This window comes from Chlamydotis macqueenii, chromosome 8 (genome assembly GCF_036417535.1).
Source record: "Chlamydotis macqueenii isolate bChlMac1 chromosome 8, bChlMac1.mat, whole genome shotgun sequence".
Taxonomy (NCBI): domain Eukaryota; kingdom Metazoa; phylum Chordata; class Aves; order Otidiformes; family Otididae; genus Chlamydotis; species Chlamydotis macqueenii.
In genome coordinates this window covers 19528578-19550997 of record NC_141563.1, presented here as the reverse complement: position 1 = coordinate 19550997, position 22420 = coordinate 19528578, and the positions used below count along the sequence as shown (strand labels likewise).

Genomic DNA, 22420 nt, shown 5'->3' with positions numbered 1-22420 from the left:
GTGCTGTGCTTTGAAGTTAACACTTTCACATGCTACAGAACTAAAAAGTGGTGCACTATGTAGAGGAAAAAGATGTTATCTTCATGTCAGACTTCATGGAAGGGTGACTCATCTAGAGAGCAAGTAGTTGGGAAAACAAACAGACTTGTTATAAAAGTCCTTGTCAGAGATGAAAACATTTATTTGTAATAGCGCAGTGCTTGGTTGCTGGTTATGGGCCAGGACTTGGTTTCATTAATGTTGTGTTCAAGTTTAATTCTGTCGCCTACAGAGTGAAAAACCACACCTGAATCAGATTCATCGTCCTTTTTGTTTCAGGTTCAAATTTGTTTTCTCAGGCAGCAGTGTAACCTCTGGAAGAGAACTAAATTTATCAGGGCAGCAGCAGTGATAGTGCAAAAAATCTACAAGTCTTCACTATCTCCTGCTGCAGTAAAGGAGACTTCACCTCTAAAAATGTTTAAAAATCTGTATTATGAAGGATGAATATAAGCAACAAATACATTTTTTTTCTACTCTAATGCAAACAGCTAACTTGTACAACTTTTCATGCATAGATAATTATTTTTCAGGCAAGTAAAATTCAAAACTTCTAAATAAAGACAGTTGCTTCTTAAATATGCACATACATCTTCCATATTCTCTGATGATGTGATGTATTCTATACCTAAGGTAATTTGTCAAGGATTGCTGGGTAAGTTGTAGACAGCTAAACTCTTACATTATTAAAAAAAATTTCAGCATGTTCTAATGTTTTGAAACTTGAAATTGATGGCAACAGTAATGTTTTAATTTCTACAAAAAATTTCCAGTTTTTGAGATGCTTACAAAATTGTTTTTAAAAATATAGTTCCAAATAAAATTTAACTAAAGCTTTATAAACAAATGAAATTAGTTTATCTTAATATATTGTATCATTGAAATGAAAGAGGCAATTTTTGACTGCATGTGAAAAAGATATTTTCTCTGTCTGCAGGATGTGAAAACGTAGGACTAAACTGTCACCGCTCGTAGTGAGTTATCTTTTCCAAAATGTGGAAAAATGTTACTTTATGTATTTTAAGTATCAGCTGATGTTCTGAGACAAATGTTTCTCTCAGGAAAATGCACTGGCTTCCCTTCTTAGATGAAAAGGATTTAGGGCGTGAATCACACCATCCTGTGGGAACAACTATAGTAGCAGACAAGTCTGGAGGGAGAGGGCATTTCATTGATTGCTCTGGGTTTGCTTTAATGATGTGAAAAAGGGATTGAGAATTGGATGTTGCCCTAAAATGAAATTTCTGGTATTAACTGTGTTATCATAGCATATCTTAAAAGTTTCTCCTTCATGAACACAGAATAAAGCTTCTGAATGCTGCAACAGATTTTTCTTACATATCTGTGTTTGGATATATTTTTGTAACCTGCCTCAGTGGTGTACATATTTCAACTCAGAGGGGCAGTTTAGTCCTCAAATTTAGTAAAGTTTTTCACTTGGGGCTGAAAATTGTGCATTTTTTAAAAAGTGTTTTTTTTAAAAAAAAAAAGGTAATAAGAAATAGTAACATGATAACTTCTTTTTGTAGACTTGCTATTAAAAACACAAAGGTAGTAGCAACATAACTGAACTCATATGTTCTGTGTATTTAATTTTCAAAAATTCATCAGCTGAGGAGATCTGGACATAAGGAGAGTACCAAAGGTAGTAGTAAATTCAAAGGTAAAAACCCTGACTACTAGGAGAGAAGTCTTAAGAAATTGTGTATATTCTCCTTGCATCTCAGTTTGTCTCAAAGGGAAGAATATGCAAGGACAAAGAGGTGTGGGGGGAAAGACTCACTAGGATTCAATTGGCTACCTGTTAGATTTGATCTGCCTTTTAAGTCCAAAGAGCAGACATTGGTCTTTAAATTTAGTTAAATAGAGCTCCAAAAATTTAATGTCACAAAAAAAAAAAGAAAATTCCTTCCTAAACAAGCGGTTTCTTTATTTTTGGGTTTGTTTCTTTGGGATTATTTGAAAATTTCTGCAGTTAAGTCTCTGATGAGAGTCTGACTTGCAACAAATAAGAATGGTAAATGGAGTTGTAGCTGTCTTGGTTAAGGTGAGAGGCAGACATAGAAGGGTAATTGATTTGCTCACTGGGATATCTATTCTATGCACAGCCTGGTGTGTTCTTACTCCCATTGTTGACTTATTTACTGATTCCTGTTCTTTTGAAGTGATTAGTTGTGGGAGACAGAGAGAGTTTTCTTGGATGTGAGAAATTACTCTTGAGTTTCCTTCCAGACTGTGATCCTCTCACAGTTCTTTCATGCACCAATTAAATGCAGTATTATGCAACGTGGACATCAGCTTTCTCATGAGAAAAGGAGGAACCACCACATATTTAAAATAAGAGGGGTGGGACACCTGAAGTTAAACCACTGAACACTGAAGTGAAATCCTTCAAAGGACAGGAGTTAAGACCTGCAGTGCTCTGGAAGGTAGGACAGTTGAGGGATCGTTGGCCTTCTCCATTCCGAATTAATGTAACTCATTCCTTATTCGATGAAATAGAAGCTGAGGGATTATGACGTGATGTTGCACTGCTTGTTCTTTCACCTGCCAGCAGATGGCTGTCAAGTTCGGGAAATGGGTTCCAGCTGGATGTGTTGAAATATTGAAAATGTTCGCTGATGTATGGTTCACCGCGGTCTGTGGTGACAATCCATGAACCAGTTTTAAATTAAAATTCCTTTAAGGAGATTAACGAGTAACCCAGGATACTCATTATGTTCAAATGTTAAGGCAGACTTGCACAAGTGCATTTATATTTGTGTTTCTGATGGTAATTCAAAGTCAGATGACAGTAAAATATTTTAGCAAATCTGAAAATGGGTGGTCTGATCCTTAGCTACACATTCACTCACTGTTCATTTTTCTACAGCTTGAAATAGTACCATGCCAGACTCCCATCTTTAAATATTGGTATGGTATCAATCCATACACTCTGCTTGAAAGCCGCTAGGTAATTGATGCAGATAGCAGTTACTATTCAAGTCCTTCATTATTATCTCAAAACTAATAATCTTCATGCCTGTAGATAATATGGTAATGAAAAATTTTGACTATCAGAATTCACCATAGCTATACCTAATTGCATCTTAGATACAGCTCAATGTTCTTTTAACGTAAGGAAATGTGCATGGATGGGGTTGGTGTGAGAACAGAGAAGATACAGGTTATGTGAACTGGAGATATCGGAAAATAAGGTAGCAAAGCCCTCGCATTCATAGTTATGTTTTGATATAATTCTGAAAGTATGTTCAATCAAAGCAAAGGATTTATAGTATTCAAGCAGGTAATGCAAGCAATAAAGAATTGAAAATCATATTTTGAGATAATGATTTATGAGTATTTGCTGATATATTTTTTTAATTGTCCAACCTCCAGCTTGGGATACAGTTCTATGTTATCAAAAGGAAATGCTAAGTTATCATGTGATAGTCTTGCTTCACTGGAAAAAGGCAAATTCCTGTGAAATAAGAGGCTCTTTATACTTAGAATATTGCTTGTTGATGCTGATTGACACCACATTTTCTCTGCTACATATGGCATGGAAAGATGTGCTCTTGCCTGTAGTGCAGGCAAAACCAGTGAACACAGGATATTTCATAAAAGCAGATGGAAGTTCTCATTTTCCCCCTATTTATAGCTGGTGTAAGTAGTGTCCTTTCAGTTCCGTTTTCCGGTCACTGGTGATGTCTTTCTGTTTTGCTTGTTGAGACAACAGAAAAAGAAGAAACATACCTTTCTTCTGCTGTATAAAATGTATTTCAGTACAGATGAGAAAAGATTAGGGGGTACAGCTCATCCCACAAAAAAAAAAAAAAATCAGAGATAAGAGAAAAATTAAGAAGTGCAGTTTTCTTTCTGCCTTGAAGCAGGCGTGTTGTGGTTTAACTAATTGTCCTGGTTTTGTCTGGGATGGAGTTAAATTTTCTTCCCAGTAGCTGCTGTGTTTTGGATTTAGTATGGCATTTGGTATGTGAAGAATATTAGAATCATAGAATCACATGGTTGGATGGGACCTATAAGATCATCTAGTCCAACCGTCTTCCCACTACCATTGCTGCCACAGCTACTAAACCATATCCTGTAGCTTCTCATCAAGCCGCCTCTTGAACACTGCCAGGGACGGAGACTCCACCACCTCCCTGGGCAGGCCGTTCCAGTGCCTTACCACTCTTTGAGAGAAAAAGTTTTTCCTCAAGTCCAATCTAAACCTCCTCTGGTACAACTTGTGGCCATTTCCTCGGGTCCTGCTTGTTGCCTGGAAGAAGAGGCCAAACCCCTGTTCATCACAACCTGCCTTCAGGAAGCTATAGAGTGCAATGAGGTCTCCCCTGAGCCTCCTCTTCTTCAGACTAAACAATCCCAACTCTCTCAGCCGCTCCTCATAAGACTTGTGCTCCAGACCCCTCACCAGCTTTGTTGCCCTTCTCTGGACATGTTCCAGAGTGTATTGATAATACACTGATGTTATGAGTTGTTGCTAAAAGATCAAGGACTTTTACCAGCTTCCCAGGTTTTACTAATGTGCAGATGCAGGAAGCTGGGAGGGGTACAGCCAGTACAGCTGACCCAAACTGGCGAAAGGAAGTATGCCATACTGTAGAAGTCATGCTCAGTACATAAAAGGGGGGTTGGCCAGTGGGCAGAAAATCTGGAAACTGCTGTTCTGAGATTGCTACTTGGGATCATCCTGAGATCACTCTTGGTTCTGCTCTGTGATCGCTGCTCAGGGACTGGCTGAGTGTTGGATGGGTGGTGAGCGGTTGCATCACTTGGTTTTCTTGGGGTTGTTCCTCTCTCTTTTTGTTGTTTTCCCTTTCATTACAAATTATATTTTATTTCGATCATTAAACTGCTTTTATCTAAACCCATAAGTTGGGGTGGGGTTTTTTTGGGTTTTTGTTTGTTTGTTTGGTTGGTTGTTTTTTTTTTTTACTTTTAGCCTTCCCATTCTCTCCCCCATCCTGCACGGGTGGGGTGGAGGGGGTCAGTGAGCATGTGGCTACGTGGTACTTAGTTGCCTGCCAGTTTTCTGCTTTGAAAATCAGTATTCAGAGCAAAACTGTAAGTTTATTTTGCCTAATAGTTGAAACAGGAACCCAGTGGAAGTAAGCCTCTAGTGAGATGCACAGCTACAAATTCTTTGCATGCTGCTGGTTACGGTTAAATAACCAGCCATTGGGAGACAGAGGAAGTCTGTGGAGAACTCGACACAAGTTGAAGTGTCAAGACACCTATTCTTTTTTTCTCAAAGTATTTCCTGAGCTGTAAAGTAATGGTTACCCACTCACCACACAGAGGCATTATGAACATTAATATTTTTAAAAATTAGAGCACTTGGAGTGCTGGTGATGGGGGAAATACAAGTGTAAAGGAGGGGGGAAGCTAAACCAAAAAGATATAATACTTAGGGTTTTTGCAACACTTCATTTTCTTTGTGCAGTAAAAAACCAATTTTAACATGGCAGAGAGACTGCTGGCTAGCAGAGAAAAGGATTAATGGCACCTCATACTGAGAAAGAGAGATTTTGAAATAATTTGTTTGGTCCTGCTGATTTTTGTGGCAATGGAAAGCTAAGCTGCTTCTCTCTTTAGAAAGTGTGCCCACAGGGAGTGCCAGACAGCTCTTCTGCCTCTCCAAATTAGTCATGCATATTGTTGTTCTGCCAACATAATATCCTGAGGTACGCTTGTAGACTCAAGTAGATTCTGTTGAGAAGTGAACAGAATTAACAAAATATATAACTACTGTAATAACTGGAATAATGTGGATTCAGTCTGAAAATAAAATCAGGCAGTTTTCTTTTAAAGTCTGCATTAATTACTTAATGACGGGGAAAACAGCTAAATATAACAGTAAATTTCCTAAGCTAAGAATACGTTGTCGTCACGTTCCAGAAAATGCTAATGGTTTATAAGGATACTATAACAATGCAGTTTATCATAAAACCTTTGCTGTGTGTAAAAATTACTTAAATATATCTTTAATGTATTCTTGAGTCCCTTTACTGAGACTTTTTTTCCCCCCTCCAAGACTAATGTTTTTAAGGAAGTAACAAGAAGAATAAAAATTCGTGGGGTAATATTTGTTTAATTACTTCTAGGCCTAGGGCCAATTGTAATCCCTGATAACGTAAACAATGTCCAAATTCTAAATGGTTAATTACAGCATTTCCAGCAATCCCCTGTGGAGATGCAGTAGACTCTTTCCCTCATCTGATAGCTAGGTCATTTCATGTCCTGAACTGATAAACTGAAGGAGAGCACAGCTCAGTATACAGACAGGAATCTCCTAAAGCAAGAGAGAACTCAAGGGCCTGACGATGACTGATGTCAGAGTTCTCGCTAAGCTGAAATGTTAAGTGTTATACTGATAAGACTTCTGTTTTATTTTTAATGAGTTAAGATTTGATTTGATCACGCGGTCTTAATTAACATATTGTTTATGAATTACAGGTTCTCTGGTAGCTTATCTAAGTGCTTTTTGTCTTTTAACTAACTTACAATCAGTTACTTCTGTAGTTTATTGTTGTAATGAGCTATAATCTTCTCTTTACTGGCTCCTAGTTTGGTAAAGGTGAAATGCGCAGCTCCATATACGTACCTGATACATATATGTAGTTCTGGTTTGGAAGAAGTACAGGATGAAGGCAAACTAAAAACCAGAAATCAATCTTGAAAACCGCTGTGCTCATAATTCAATTCAAGCAGTAATGAAGCCACTGAAATCTGTTGGTAAAACATAGGGTTTGCACTTGAATTTTTTTTTTAATCCTGTAGTATGAAAACTGTATAAAAGGCATTATTAAGGTTTTTATCCTATCACACAGACTTTAAAAGCTTACATTGGGGTTTTGAAGCTTTAAAAAAAATAGCATGTCCAGAATAGATTAATAAATATTTGTCTTTCCAGGAATATTGGAAGCAATCATTCCTCCATTTCCCTATAGTGTATATACATTGTCCAACTCTCTCCACTCTGTTTCATGTACTTTACCTGAAGAAGCAATGGCTATCAGCAGTATCTGGGATAACTGAACTGTATCCTTTGAGCCAGATTTTGTGCTAATTTTCTAGGGGTGTTTCTGCTTTGCAGAATGAAGGTCCAAGATCTGAGCTGGTTCTGAACGAACTGACACAGCCAAATGGCTCATCCTGCTTCCAAGCAGAAACACTAGGCTGGGTCCCAGAAACGGTATGTGAATGCATACAGCCTGTACGGCTGCTGGCCTCATCAGCCTCGCTCCCCAAGTCTGCTTGTTAACCTCTGAACATGAATAACTAGCCAAACTGCAGTAGTGCTGCAATGCAAGGATACAGTTTCTTATTCTGGTGCTAGCTTGTTCAAAGCCTGTTCAGTAATATCTTCTGACTGCCCCTCTTTATAGCATACATATGCTCTTAAAAAGGTAGGTATAGCCCAGAGGCAGCTGTGATAACACCTGTACTCTTTTACACAGTATTTCAGAGCAGCCTCTCAACCTGTTCTGGAGGTTGTGAAGTTACCCAGAATCTCTGGAATATCATCCACCTCCTGATGCTTCCTTTACCCTAGGGCTTGTAAAGATGTTTTTCGAAGAGAACTGCATGGGAAGAAGGAATCCTGTTTGTCTTGGGAAAAACTGTTAGGTACAATTTGGCTTTTTTAAGCATTACTGAGAAGCTAAGTATTGTATTTACGTACATATGATACAAGCTGCAGTTTCCTTCTCCTAAAATGGCTAGAGATCATAATAAAACATTCAATTTTGTTATATTGCTCTGAATTGAAAACAAATCCTGACATGTTGAGAATGTTGGCCTTGCATGTTTTGCAGAAATAGGAGTAATTACTTAATTCTTAAATTAGAGTTAACTAAAAGAACCTGAGTGTTCAGGTATCAATCAACCAACCACAAATATAAATAGATATGTATTACACTTTGAAACTCTCTTGACATGTATTTCATGCTATGAAATACATGTATTGCAAATCTGGGTGCCAAGTAAGTGCCTGACTTTCAAAGCTTCTGGATCCATGGATCAGAATTTAGGATCAATTTTCCAGTAGATTAATTTTCAATACTCCATTGGGGCTTCTAATGTTGAAAACTTTAACTCAAAATTTAGGGTTTTTTAGGGTTAATTTTTAGATAACTAAGCTGAAAAAATTGGAAAGATGAGTTTTCCTGAAATGATGAGAAGGTTGAAAAATCCTGGCTCTCCTGAAGCCAGCAGCAAATTTTTAATTCACTTAAATGATCAGGACTCTCACCCCCAATGTTTAAATGTTCAGTGTACATTTGGTTCTCAAAAATCCCACTCCCTTTTTTTTTTTTTTTTTTTTTTTTAAGAAATGCCAAATCAGGCATCTGAAACCAAAGCTGCTGAGATTGCTGGATGCATTTATAAACCTTGGTTAAGATACAGTAGAATATGGATTAATGCACGATTAAAGATTTAAAAATATCACTTTCTAAAATTATTCTGTATGTAGCAAGTTATAGCATAGGTATTAATTTAAGAGGTATATTAAAAACATATAAAATGAGCCATTTTAATTTTTCTTACTTATGTTGTGAACCAGGTTATCTCATTATATATCATCTGATTATATTTTTTGAAGAATTGTTTAAAGGTGGTGAACTGGTAGCTAAGCACAAATTTGATTCAATTTTACAGTGTTTAATGGAAATAGTTTTTTTTCCTAATACTGAAAGGCATGTAAGTTGAGTGAATTCAAATATGTATTAATAATTTTAATCATTTATTTATTTCTGCTTCATTAGCCGAATCCTCAACATGTATTCTGCTTGATGAGTATTTTCAGTAATGTATGCAATCTACAAACTGAGTTAATGTCTCAAAGTTCAATTTAAGTGTGCCCAAGTGTGGAATTTAATCTTCAGAATCTAAAATGTGGGGATTATGTGACCACTGGCTTGCTAAAACATACACGTAGGCCACTGTGGCACACTTACTCATTTTGTGGATCCCCACAGACCAAATGCATTTCTCGTCTAACATGATTAGCTTAAACATTTCATTCCAGAAATTATATTGTTGATTTGTGATGTCATCTGCTTATTTTGATAAATTCTGATGTTAATAGTAGGCGAATACTATAATTTCATATAGATCCAGAAGAACTTGCCTTTTCCTTTCATATGGAAAATATGACTAAACCTAAATTACATTACCTGACAAGGTAACTTGGAAATTAAAAAATAATAGGGTTTAAGTCATTTTTGTTACATTGTATAGAGACTTAAGACAGCAGTATGTTCACTGAGTTTTTATTGCAGTCTGTGAAAAGGGTTTTAAGTAAAAATAAGAGGGAATCAAGAAACTGATGCCTTGAGAGGGGCATTTAAGTCGAGTGCCTTTCAGAGCCTTTGCTTTCTATTAGTAGCTTCGTAACGGACACTTTGGTGGAAAAAAATATTTGACAGGGATTTAACCCCTCTCCTTTTCTAGCTGCTGAGGAAACTCCTGTTACAGTCATTCAACGACGTGATTCACCAGCGCCCAGGTGAGGAAGGTGCGGGCCCCCGCGGGCGCGACTGCCGCCTCTCTGCCGGCCGTGACTCAGCGCTTTCCCGGGGGAAGGCGAGGGCGGCCTCGGGATACAAAGACCCCGGGCCTCGCTGCCTCCTCTCGCCAGGCGCCCCCTCCTCCTCCTCATTAATAAGTAAGGATGGGGCCAGCGACGGGACCCGCTTCACAGCGTCACACCCCCGCGGCCCCTGAGGGCTCCGGGGTGCGTGTGGCGCCGCGGAAAGGAGGCCGGCAGCCGACCTCGCCGCGAGGCCCAGCAAGAAGCTCGGGTCCCGCCCTCCCTGCCACAGCACGACTGCCTCACCCCGTCCCGTCCCCCCGCCGCCTCGGCCGGGCCCGCCCCTCTCCCAGTCTCCTCCGCGGCTCCCCCGCCCCCCTCCCCCAGCCAGGCGGAGCTCGAGCTGGGAGCGACGTCGTTCCCTGCTGCCGTCGCCTCTCCCCTGTGACCGAGGGCACCGGCGCTGCCCGGCGGAACCCCTTCTCCGGCCGCCGCCGCACCCCTAATCCTCGCCGTCGCCTCTGCTGGAGCCGGCGCTGCCCGCGGAGCAGCCATGAGCTGGGGCACGGAGCTGTGGGTGAGTCCCGGCGCGCCTCTCATTGTGTCTGGGATTCGCCGCCTTCCCTTGTCTCGGCTTCCCCGGGGGAGGCGCGGAGCGGCGGCAGCCGCCGAGGCGCCTTTGTTCGGCGCTGGGGCGGCGGGCGGGGGGAAGCTTGGAGGGTGGGGGGGTGAGGCGCTGGAAGGGACGGCGGGAGGTGGCGTAAGCGTTGGGGACGGGGGAGCCGAGGAGGGGCCGGAGGGGCGGGCGCTCGGCGGGGCGGTGGGTCGGGGAGTGCCTCGGCCGGCCTGCGGGCGCCGCGCGCGGCCATGGCGCTCACCGCGGGGCGGGGGGGGGGCACGCGGCGCCTCGCCCTCCGTCGTTCGCCCGGTAACGGTCGGAGCAGGTCGGGCTTTGTGTGCGCCCCCCGCTCTCCTCTGAGGCTAATGGAGGGGACGGCTCTCCGTGCGAGGCGGCTGGGGCCGGCGGCGGGCTTGGGGGTCGGCTTGGGGCGGGGTCCCGGCGCGGCTCGGGCAGTGGCGGCGGTGCCGGGCGGCCGCAGGGCTCCTCCTCCCCCGAAAACCGCCGGGCTGCCCTGGCGTGTAAAGCGTTTTGAGCTGTCGCCCGTAATTAGAAGCAGCTATTATATAGCTTTGTCTCTAAAAGTATCCCAGACCATTGGCTAATGCTGTATTGGGTTTTTTTTTTTTTTTTTTTTTTAAATACGAAGAATTGGCAGCAGGGAGACAGTGTCTGTGTGCGCGCCTGCGTCTGTGTTCGATCTTTTCTTAAACCTCCGCTCCTCCTCCCAGGCTTTTGGCTGTGCCGAGGGCAGCGGAGAAGGGGCTTCTCCCGGGGGAATCTGCCGGAGTGAATGAAGCACAGCGATGTCTGCTCGTAGGCAGTCGTGGGATGTTTTATTTTCTCTATCAGATTTCCTACTCTTGCTGCTGTAACTGGAGCTGACACTGATCGTGGGAAAGCTTAAGCAAAAAAAAAATTATAGTACCAAGGAGGGTTTAACGTCACCGTTTTAACTGCTGCCCACCCTTCGTTTATTTGCTTTTAAAGACCAAAGACTTTTAAAGACCACAGACACTTTGCACTCAGAACAGAATTTACAGAAAGCTAAACATTGCAGCTTGAATTCTATTCAGAAACTCTTTGACCTAGCGTTATACTTTTTCTTTTTTTTAATTTGATGTTGAATTAAATTACTTTATCGGTAGTTTCTAGTACAGGGCTGTTAGTTTCTGGAAGAGCAAAGATCTCTAAGCACCGAGACAACTTAGTTGTCCAGGTGAGCTGGGGAGTCAGAGGCAGGCTGTGGCATTGCAGTCAGAGTATGTGGGTGGGGTACAGGAGTTGGGCCAGTGAAGCTCCTGAAACCACCTGAATAAGTTGTGTCTGGCTATGCGAAATGAGGATGTAATAACATTGCATCAAGTGTACTACGTGGAGAAGCCTGAATAAAAGATACTTAGGGGTTACTTCAGTGTTTTGTGCAGTACCTTGCACTTAACTAGAAATCATAGGCATGATGAAAACTCAGATAAAATACACTTGTGAAGTACTGACAGCACTGCTGTAACAAAATTGAAATATAAAACTGATCTAATATTAACAGTAAGGAGTAAGTAAAAGCCATGGTTTATATTGGCAGCACAAGTGTGTCTTTGTAGCTCATGCTTGTATATACTTCAGATGAGAGGTTGTAGGCCAGTGTTTTGGAAGAATAGGGGTTTGCATTTTAGGAGAGCACTGAATTTTCTTCTGTAAGCACTGAAGTATGTATCACTTTAGAAAACAAGAGTTTTAGCTTGCTCATCTCTTCATTTTGGCAGCCTCTTAATTTGTGTTCTTTGTTCAGTTTGTACATGACAGTTAAGGTTTTGTAGTCTATATTGTATTCAGTTTTGTAAGAAAGTGTTTATCTTCCTTATGTGCTTAAGAAATAGATACAAAAAGGGGGATTTTCACCTCAGACTTCATTTTCATGACAGACATTTCATTCACAGTGTAATGAAACTTATCTGAATTTTATCTAGACCCTACTATATGTTTTTTCCCCAAGTCATTAATTCTTATGTATTAGTTTGAAGAAGTAAAACTAGAAATTTAAGCTAATTGTTTTAATGCAACACTTTTAGTTCAGCAAAATTTAATATATTTTTTGCTTGCTATCAAGACATACCTGCAACCCTACACTAATAAGGTAACTTTATGCATAGAATGATCTGTTTGTCACTGTACAACTAGACTCTGACAATACAAGTTTTAACATTAAAGCATATCTTTTAAATGTTTTTGGTTTTGTTTGGTTTTTTTTTCCCCATTGAATCTAATCATACTTCTTAAAAATATCTATTAGGGTTATGAAGCAGACTGTTTTCTTAGTTGGAAAAATACTCACTGCTTCTCTTACTGATTCAAAAGAGTATTGAATGTTTAATTGTTCTAACAATTTGTGTTGGGCAAATTTTTTTTTTTTTTTTTTAAATCTGCCACAAAATTAAATTCATTTTGAAATAGCTTAAATCTAGGTTAAAAACACCAGGGAAAACAGTATTTGTGGAGCTTCAAAGACAGGGTTCTGAACAAGGAGTAAATAAACTGTTAATGTGTTTGTGTTCTCCTGTAGCTTTTCCTTCGTCGTTCCCTGTTGATAGCATCCGCGCAGCTTCAGGAGGCAGCATGCGCCACGCTGGGTTTGCTCGTGGCAGCGGGGCACTCGTAGCTGTTGAGTCTCCAGCTACAGAGAGCTGTTCTGCACAGGTTTTCTGGGGACCTCATTGAGCCGAAGCTCTTCCTCATTAGCGCTTGCACCTGTGGTCATAAAGTGGAATTTTTCAGGATTAAGATTGGTGTCTAGATGATAGTTTTTCAGAACATTTGCAAATATGTATGTAGGCTTTGCTGATTCATGGAGGCAAGCAAATTTGATTATGATGAACCAGGTATTTTAAAATCTCCTTGACCCTGCCTTCTCAAATTGTGTCTCTTCATGCTGATTATTGGTATTATATGCTGATTCTCAGTTCTGATTTTTTGTATTCTGGAGTCTTTATGCTATTTCTGATAAAGTGTGCATGGATTAATTTAGAGACAAATAAGGAGACAGAATAAAAATTAGGGAATTAGGAAAGCAACTCATGTCTGGTATTTATGTGGCACTTATTTAATAGGGCTGTTTTGGTATTGAAATGATTCATATGCTGCTCTTATTTATTAAATGTTTATATCAGAGACATGACAAGGGAAAGACTTATGGGCCAGTATTTTCTAATTCTTTAAATTCTGTAGCTGCTATTTCTGGTTTTGGATTATGGGTTGGTTTTTTTTCTTTGTTTTTCAAGCAACCATTTTTATAAGTACACCACGATTCTCTGAAATGAGTGTGCATTGGCTAAAAGGTGCCCATTGAGTAGGTTGAAGTAGTTAGAGGCACTTTGTGCTTTTCAGTATGTCTTGGCTAAGCAACATATTCCCTGTTGTGTTACTACTCCCAGTTATGAATTTATTTCCTTTGATAGCATTGTATGAAGTAATGTGAATTAATAATAGTAAAATAAATGTTGATTCATTTAAGCCATTCTGTCATTATAGTGGTTTTGTTCTATGTTTTCTACACTGAAATGTGTTCCCCTTTCTTTTTTCCTTTTTAATCCTAAAAAAAAAATCGATCCATTTTGAAAGTATTATTCCACAAATAGTTTTGTTTTTTTTTTTCTTATTAGTGCATTTACCTTTGTGGTCAGCCTGCACCATATTTCCTTATGGTATGTCCACAAAAAACCTAAGAGACTAAAGTGAAGTGCCTTACATGATAATATTCTCTTAATGCTATAGAATAGAGTAGTGAGAACTGTGAAGTCTAGTTTTCTGTAATCCAGTTGAAATTATGTTTTCTGAGAATTTGACTGTTGTATTTTTTTTTTCCTATCTGTAATATATGACTTTTTCCTAGGTGATATTTGTAAAGCAAAAATTACCTAATGAAAGGGGGCACGTGATCACTAAGTAGCATCGCTGCACTTCACTGGTAATAGCAAATTGCTGCTGTTTGTTTAGATATATTTTTCAGAGTTTTAACTTATTTTTAAATGCTTTTTTTTTTTCAAATGCAGCATGCTTACGTTCACCTCAGGTTTACACATTGAAGTCCTGGGCAGATTTGCATCTTTGCTGAGTAAGATACCCCTGTCTGACTTCTGTCAAACTGTATTGCAATATCCAGGGCAAGAATAGATGAATGGAACAAAAATTATGTGGGATGTTGTTTTTTTTTTAGTAACTTGAAATATTTGGAAATAAAAATGATGGATTCTGATATGTTAAAGAAGCTGCTCAGCATAAGCATCTGTTCAGTGTGTATGTTTCAGTACATCTGGAGTTCTTTTTGTGATGAGCATAAAGTGTAAAAATACCATTAACACAGAATGTTTAATAAAATGTATTTGGTTATTATCATCTTGGATTTTTGTTCAATTCAGTTAAATTGAATATGTACTGCATTTGCTTTCGCTGAGCTTTGGAAACTGGAGGATAAGTTCTTGGCTTCATGAGTGGAGGCAAATGAAACTGTGATTGACACTCTGAAGTGGCTTCCTTGGAAATTAATTAAAGAGTTTGTGCTGTCTCTTTAAAAAAATCAGGAAGGATGTTTTTCAACTTTTGATGCGCGTTCTGTCTTTCAAACCTCTGTGAACCCCTTAATAGCAGTTGACAGAAAAAGAATTTGAATACCATGTCAGAACATTTTCAGTCTGTAAAACCAGTCTAGCCATCTGTTTCTCACCTCTTGATAAATATTTAAAGCTGAAGTTTTGCTGAGGGCTTTTGTGCTAAGATTTTATGATTAAAAAAAAAAAGGCTATGGGAGATGTAATGATACTATTGTTATGAACTCCTTGGGGCCAGAAGCACACCATCTTTTATAATTAAGAAACCGCTGGCACTGTAGAATACTGTTCTAGAAATGAGTTATGTTTGACCAAAGAAAGATCAAAGTATATTTAGCGATGTGCTATATTTTCTTAAACAAAATTCATTAAGTGCCTAAACTCAAGTTTTATTTACAAAAAAAATAATTTTCATTTGCATCGGTAGTTTTTCGAAAGCTGTTTGAATTTTTTTTGTGTGCTCTTGATGCTTGTTTGAGACATTATTCCTTAAAAGCATATGTTCTCTTTTTGTACAAGAGGATGAATTGTGAGTTGATGTTGTCTAATCTTAAAAATTGCCAAGTTAAGTTATTTGGAAAGCATCCGCGGAATGTAAATATGAAAAAGTTGACTTATAAAAGTAGCTAGGTATTATGTAGCATATTTTTGTTGTAGTAATTTATCATATTTCTGTACACTAGATTAGAAAATTTGAATTTTTTTTCCTAGATAAATAAAAGTGCTTTTGAGTATTAATGTTCCATAAACTTATTTTCCAGTGTGCTAACGTATACTGTGTTAAAGGCAATATTCTATTTAATAGGTAGATGTTTGTGAGATGAAACTTGGATATTTTTTTCCCTCAGATTTCTCCTTCAACTTGACCCAAAGATTGCAAGCAGTACTCTGTAGCGATTATCTTTTTATTCAGTGTTCTTGCTGTTGTGGTTGTCATATGTGTGCAAGGAATGTGTCTTGTGGCTAAAGTATGAAATTACAGAGTTTTCCAGATGCATGAGAAGGCCATACATTTCCTTTGTCATGGGTAAGATACTGGATAAAAGGCTTAACCTCTGTGAGGTTACAGTCTTTCACAAGGAGTATTGTGCAGCTTATCTCATTCTTGTGAAGACCTCTGAGATTTCGAAATAGAAAGTTATGTGAGGATCAAGTACTTGATTACTGAATGTGTGGTTACTTTAGGCTTCGGAATGAAAACAATTGTATCGAGTTTTAGTTAGAAATAATGTTTGTCCGTATTTTTCCAGCAATTGTCTCGTTCATAAACATCTGACCTTTTTACTCATTTTTCCAGGAAGCGGTGAGTCATTGTCTTGAGACTTTATCAGTTTGGTTTTGATGTTGAACATAATTTAATAATGTATACGTGCACTTGAGTGTCTATTTAGAAACTATTTTTTCCATTTTCAAAACTGTTTATCACCTAATATCTATTAAAATGGTGTCTGTTTTTACTTACGGCCCAATTTGTGTATGTACTTGGAAATATATATACTCTTCAAGGAAGTTTGTACATACATACATGGGACTTTACTAATCTGGAAATGCTGAATGCTGGAGAAATGTTTCTATCTTTTTGAAAGTGTATGTAGTATCTTTATTCATAATACAAAATCTGAGAGTTGCTTATGTCAAGATTCTAAGTGCTGCAGCTGGCGGTTTGATTTCCTGAGTGAGAAATGCAGGAGGTTGTTTGAAATTGCAAGATCTTTTATCTCAACCAAGCAGAGCATTTCTTTAAAGAGTGTATCTGTCAAAATAATGATCCTTTGGAATGCCAAAACCATCAGAACTTGGGATGGAGAAACGCATGAGTAGAGAAGAGTCTTGCGACTCTGTTGATTGTTCTGGTTTTGGTGAGGAGTGTCCCAAGTGGGTATTTTAACATTTTGTGCTTTTAACAGTTTGCAAGTAAATACTGGAAGACAGAACATTTGTGTAATGCTTGTGTAGAGTTGTCACTGATGTCACTATATACCTACTGAAATAAGTCTAAAATGTCTAAAAATTCATTTGTGTATTTAAATTACCTCTTATACTGGGTCGGTCTGGGTGAGACCCTCTGTTGTTAATACAGTAGTTAAATACTTCAGTCCTTACATCTGCAGAGCAGTTTTTTAGAATGCTTGGTAAAGCCAGTAATTGAGTAATGTCGGGGGGGTTTTGGATGTGGTGTTTTGATTTTTGTTTGGGTGGTTGGGTTTTTTGTTGGGTGGTTTTTTTTTTTTTTTTTTTTTAATGGAGGGGAAGTTCTTTGACACATTTCAGATTAAATTTTCAGTGTTCATAGCACATGTATGCATACTTTTTCTGCAGCTTGAATTCTTTTTGGTAGGAAAAGTATTCCCCAAAGTCTAGATATGTTCAGCTTTTTCCCTGTGTTGATGAACAATTTGTTCATCAGTGAAAGCTGAAATTCCAATCAGCCTGTTTTAATTTTGCCCCTAGTGAGTTTACGTACCCCAGTCCCAGTGCTGTCTTGGCAGAAATTTAGAGGTTCGTCTTCAAATGCATGTCAGTGCTTCAGCTGGATGGGAGGAGAAGGAAACAAAAAGTACTATACTAATGAAAACCTTCTGGTTTTCATTAAAATGCTGACCCTCTGCACTGACTTTGTTTATGGAATTATCCACAATAAATTTGTTAGTCTGGGTTGCTGGTTTTTCTCTGCTACAAGTTCTGTTGTAAGTGGCAGCAGTATTGTTTCCTGCTAAGTGACAAGAACAAGAAAGGGCTTAATTTCAGGTGTACTTATTTTTCTGTTAATTTCAATAGTGTTGAATTTTGCAGTAGTTACATGTGAGATTCATTAATACCTTTTCCTTGATTTTTTCTTTAGTCAGAACTCTGCTTCTGCTTTGTCATTTACAGAACATTAGACTGCTAAACTGCTTTCTGGTATTGTGGTTTGTATGTTTGTACATAGTTTTGTTACTTCTTATGTCTTTCAAAGGAGAAGTGCAGTCTCACAGTGAGCGAAAAAGCTGATATTGTAAGACATGAATTTTTCCTGGGCTTTACTGTGGAACTCTTGTGTGGTCTTGGGCAAGTAAACTTATTTTTTTTACTCTCTTAGTTGAGTTGTAAAATTGGAATAAAGTTTTGGGTTTTTTAAAAATCAAATTAATATTGTAACAATACTTGCATTTGTAGAATACTTCAACATTCTTCAGTGTGTAAGTGCAAAGCAGTGTAGTGGTTTAAAATGCTAGAAGCAGAACACAAAAAGTAGCAAATCTAATAACGTGTCCTGATCCTCTTTAATCAGAGTGTCTTCTTGAAGTAACCGTTTAAAACTCTTTACTTGAGTGGGTAAAATCTGCTGTGTACTAACAGGGAAGTTCACCATTTTATCATCGTATCTATTCATGTAATGCTTACGCTTAGCAAGTATTTGTTTAGGAGGCAGGTACCCTGCAAATAATTTCTCATCGGCTAGTCCACAAGAAATAGTGCAACATGCATTTTTGTAGTTCCATGTAAATAAACTGTATTTTTTCAGCATTGTGCAGTGAAATGACATCCGTTTGATTTGAGTTTGGACTGTTACTTGAGTACTGAAGAACTTTGGAAATATGACAGCAATTGCACACTGGGGAGTTGAGAGGCAGTTGTCTTTTGGCATACTTGTGGGAACCAGATGTGCATGAAGGTGATGAAGATGCATATGCCTTTTGGATTTTTATCTACTTTCTAAATCCTTTGGAAAGAAAGCTTTTGATTGCTGGATTCTTTGTCATGATAGGTGCCAGACTCAAGTTGATGTGAAAAACCTCACTTTGCAAATTCTGGTTGGCAGAGTAATTGAGGGGGTTTTCTTTGAATGTGAGATACGCTTCTTGTATACTTCATTTTTCTTCTAGATGCTTCATTTCTTTCAGAGGGACTAAATAATGTTTTACTTTTCCGATAATGTTTTCAAATAAACATTTGCTCTGGGTGTCATAGGGTTTTCTTGTGGCTCTAAGTAGGAAAGTAATTTATATGTATGAACCCAGTAAAATATCTGTGCTACAATACAGTTGGCTTTCTCTGCAGTAGAGGAATATTCTGGTAGAGGTAATGTTTCTAATGCCCAGCACTTGCCCTCCCTGTAATGAGTCGATAAATTGTTCCTGTTTTAGTTGTCTGTTATGACATCTAATTTTCCTGCAGTTTCCCCCCCTATTTATATGAAATCAGTCTCAATTAGAGGAGTACTTAGGATATTTGACATTTGTAATCAATAGTTGGAGTGTATTTCATGTTTGTATTTATTTAGTGCCTAGAACCATTAGTCACACAGTGGACTTGTGTTGTGCTGTGTTCTGTGCAAACACAGAGTATAAAGACCATCCCTAACTCAGTTAACTTTCGATTCCAGGAGAAGACAGGTCATTTACTGATCATGCCAAATGACAGAATTGTGCAAAACCAAATATTGTTCAGTGTGAAGGACAGTGAACTGCAGCATCTTAACTGTTTCTTTTGGTAAGCGTTGCAAGCAATGGGTAGCAATGAGGTGGACCTTTGTCATGTTCGCAGGGGATTAGCACTAAGCAATTTAAGAGAATGCAGGAAATACTTATAGAAATATACAAGGGAGTGTTGGAGTTTCGTGAAAAGCAAACAGTAATCCTTTGGGTGTAATGAGGTAGTAGAGCTGGAATTAGCCAGCAGTGCCCTTGAAAGTGAGGTTACAGGCTAGTGTTTGGTACAGTAGAGAAGGATGCAAAGAAACAGGGAGATAACACTCAAGAAACATATACGGTTGAAATTATAATCTCTTAATACCAGAGAAAAGGATGTTGCTGTAACAGAGAGGTGAAATGGATATAGATTGCAGCTATTGGAATGGTTAGAAAAAGCCTGATTTAAAAAAAAAATGGTGTAGAAATTGTTAAAAAGCCTTAGGATAGAGCATAGGTTGGACATTCGGGAAAGAAATCAATGCTCAGGTTAAAGAAAAGTTAAAGGTTAAGACCCTAGTTTATAAAAGGTGCAAAGCAATAAAGTGCTGTAGCTGATAAGAGATGATACACGTTATCTAGATTTTAATGAAACATGTTCCATCTTAGTTTTTCTCTGAAAATAAGTTTAAGTTAATGATTAGTAAATGGAAAACTGTATGAAGGCTCATTAATGAGGACTGATGATAAAACAGTTTTATTCTGAAGAGTCAAGTATGGATTCTCTCATCCCCCTGAGATCTACTTTTGTTTAGATCCTGATAGTGCAGATACTTGCCTAAATATTTAATTTTACTGATATTTGCTCATTTTTTGAGCAGAGGTCTCACAGGATCATTGAAACTTATTAATGTCCTTGAGAGTGAGTATTGTATACCAGGAGCTTTTCAGAGCAGATTTTTTTAAGAGAGGCGATAATTGCAAAGCTGATTAAATCTGCAGATACTCTAGTGATATCACAGTACTAATGCATTCTTCAAGGTAATCTTACAGGACAGTCTTCTATTTTTACCGTGCCTGACCCCTCCAGTGTTTCTGTGTTGAATTGTGCAGTATATCCTGATTTACCACTTTGCATCTAAGCTTCCTAACTCCACCTGTAGATGGTAATTGCTGCACTGCATTATTTAAATCTGCAAAAATTGCTGATGTTTTTAATGGGATCACTTTTCAGGCTTATGGGCTTTGATTGCTGTAAACTGGGATGTGGTAGAACAAGGATGTAGGTTAGTACTTGTGTTTATTAATGGTAAAAATTTTACTCTCAAATTATTTAGAATTAATCCAATTAAAAGTTTTAGTTATGTTTTTTGTTTTCTGGGAAATTTGCTAAGCAGTAGATAATGACACTTGAGATCTGTGCAATATGGTCAGGAAGATGTTACAAATTTAATTGGAGGAGAGGAAGAAAAGAATGAACTTGTATTGAAAGACTCTTCAGCAAGTTGTAGTAAAATGGGAAAAACCAGACTGGCATATCTGGTAGGTCTCATATCTAAGAAGATGGCATATTTAAAAGAGGAAAAATGAGTTTCTTGAAAGTAACTTATCGGGAAAATCCAAATGCCTGAGATTTTTGTACTTCATAAGTAATGCGAGGGGAATGTAGACTGTACAGTTCCATGAAACTTAAGTGTCACTATGTGAGGCAAGCCAAGCAATTTTGTGAGGTATCCTGACTTTTTGGCATGATACTGAAATGCTTATTAAGAGGTGTGGTGATCGGATCAAGTCTTTAGGGGTTGAGGGTTATTTGTTTTGGTTTAGATTGCTTGTTTGCTTCTCTGTTTTGTAGAAGCTTTGCATTTTTGCATTCCTTGTCCTATTCTCGTTCCTGCTGAAGTATTGCATTCATATAACCTAGATTTTTTAAATATATCTCCCTGAGTTCGAGACACCATTAATATTGAGTCGTTTTTTTCCTAACTGATCTCTCTCTAATAACAAGGGCAACTTCTTTCTGAAACGGCTTTGTAAGAAACATTTTTACTTCAGTACTGGTGCTAGGGAGTGTAATGATTCTTTCCCGGAGCAGTGTTGCAGTTACCCAGGTACTAGCCTAGCACTTGAACAATACAAGCGTGATTCTCCAGGTTGCAGCTTTATCTTCTGCATTTCTGAGAGGGGAAATATTGGGGTAGGAGTAGTTGCATGTGACGGAGAAGTTTTTACCAGAAGAAACATCCAGTCGGTGGACTGGAGTTGGAGTCTTGTAAAACCAGGAGTTGGCTCTGTATGTTAAAATGTAGTTGTAAACAAAAACAACGACAGGCTGCGTACACTAGCTGCTCTTTCTGCTTGGATGGCTCAGTATAGAGTGGTTTTATTTACTTTGGTTCTGAGGGCATGTCATTTAGTTTCACTGCAATTTTGATAGCTGAACTGAAGTAATTTCCTTAGAGGTTTAAAATAAATTCTTAAAAATGAGGTGCCAGTGGTATTTATGCTTAGTGATTCTGAGATAAAACATTTTTCCGTGTTCTGTCTGTTTTATACTGCAAGGTTGTAATTATGGGCTGTGTTATGAATACATCTTGACATAATTTGTATGAAATGCTTTACAATTTTTGAGAGACTATGTAATCAGCTGAAGGTGATAGTACTGAATGACCAGCATTCATGTTTTTTTTCAATAATGAGATACAATGGAATAGCAGTGCTTCAGACACAAGTTTCGGTCTTGAGTTTTAATTCTGAAAGAAGAGCCGTTGTTTCATCTTTATACAGACTTTTGGTGGGAGTACTGCTATTAGTTTATCTATACTGGATGCTGGGAAACTGAGAACAGTGAATTTCTAACAAAGACCTTCTATGAAACTGTTTCTTATGATCTTGATAGACTATTTGTAGTACTTTGTACTTAGCATTTCAAACTTCTATCATGCAAACGTAATCAGACCTTAAGTCAAACCTGAAGCTTGTGGCTTTCGTGACTGTTTTTCTACCTTAGGTCATTGGAAAAGAGGCTTAACTTTTTGCTGACTTGTTTTCATTTGTGGGAAGAGGATTGTGCTCTTATATCTCCAAGATAATCTGACTATTGTTTGGATGTTGCTTGTGATACTTTTAGAACTGGTACCAGTTACTCTGTTAGGAAGAAAGCGTAGCTTTTCATAATGTCATTTCTTCCTATCCTTTCTTAGGTACTTAGGTTGTTAATTCCTCTTACTCAATA

General features: G+C 38.4%; 1 protein-coding gene across 3 annotated transcripts in view; it reads left to right on the top strand.

Moving 5' to 3' along the window:
* Positions 1-9662: 9662 nt before the first annotated feature.
* Positions 9663-22420, top strand: part of FNBP1L (formin binding protein 1 like) — a 55860-nt gene continuing 43102 nt past the window's right edge. For 2 of the 3 annotated variants that reach the window (XM_086753371.1, XM_086753370.1), the window contains exon 1: positions 9663-10151. In XM_086753371.1, the coding sequence (XP_086609497.1) occupies positions 9716-10151 (436 nt within the window). In that variant the 5' untranslated portion in view covers positions 9663-9715. The remainder of the gene's footprint in view (positions 10152-22420) is intronic. The other variant, XM_086753373.1, reaches the window with a different exon arrangement.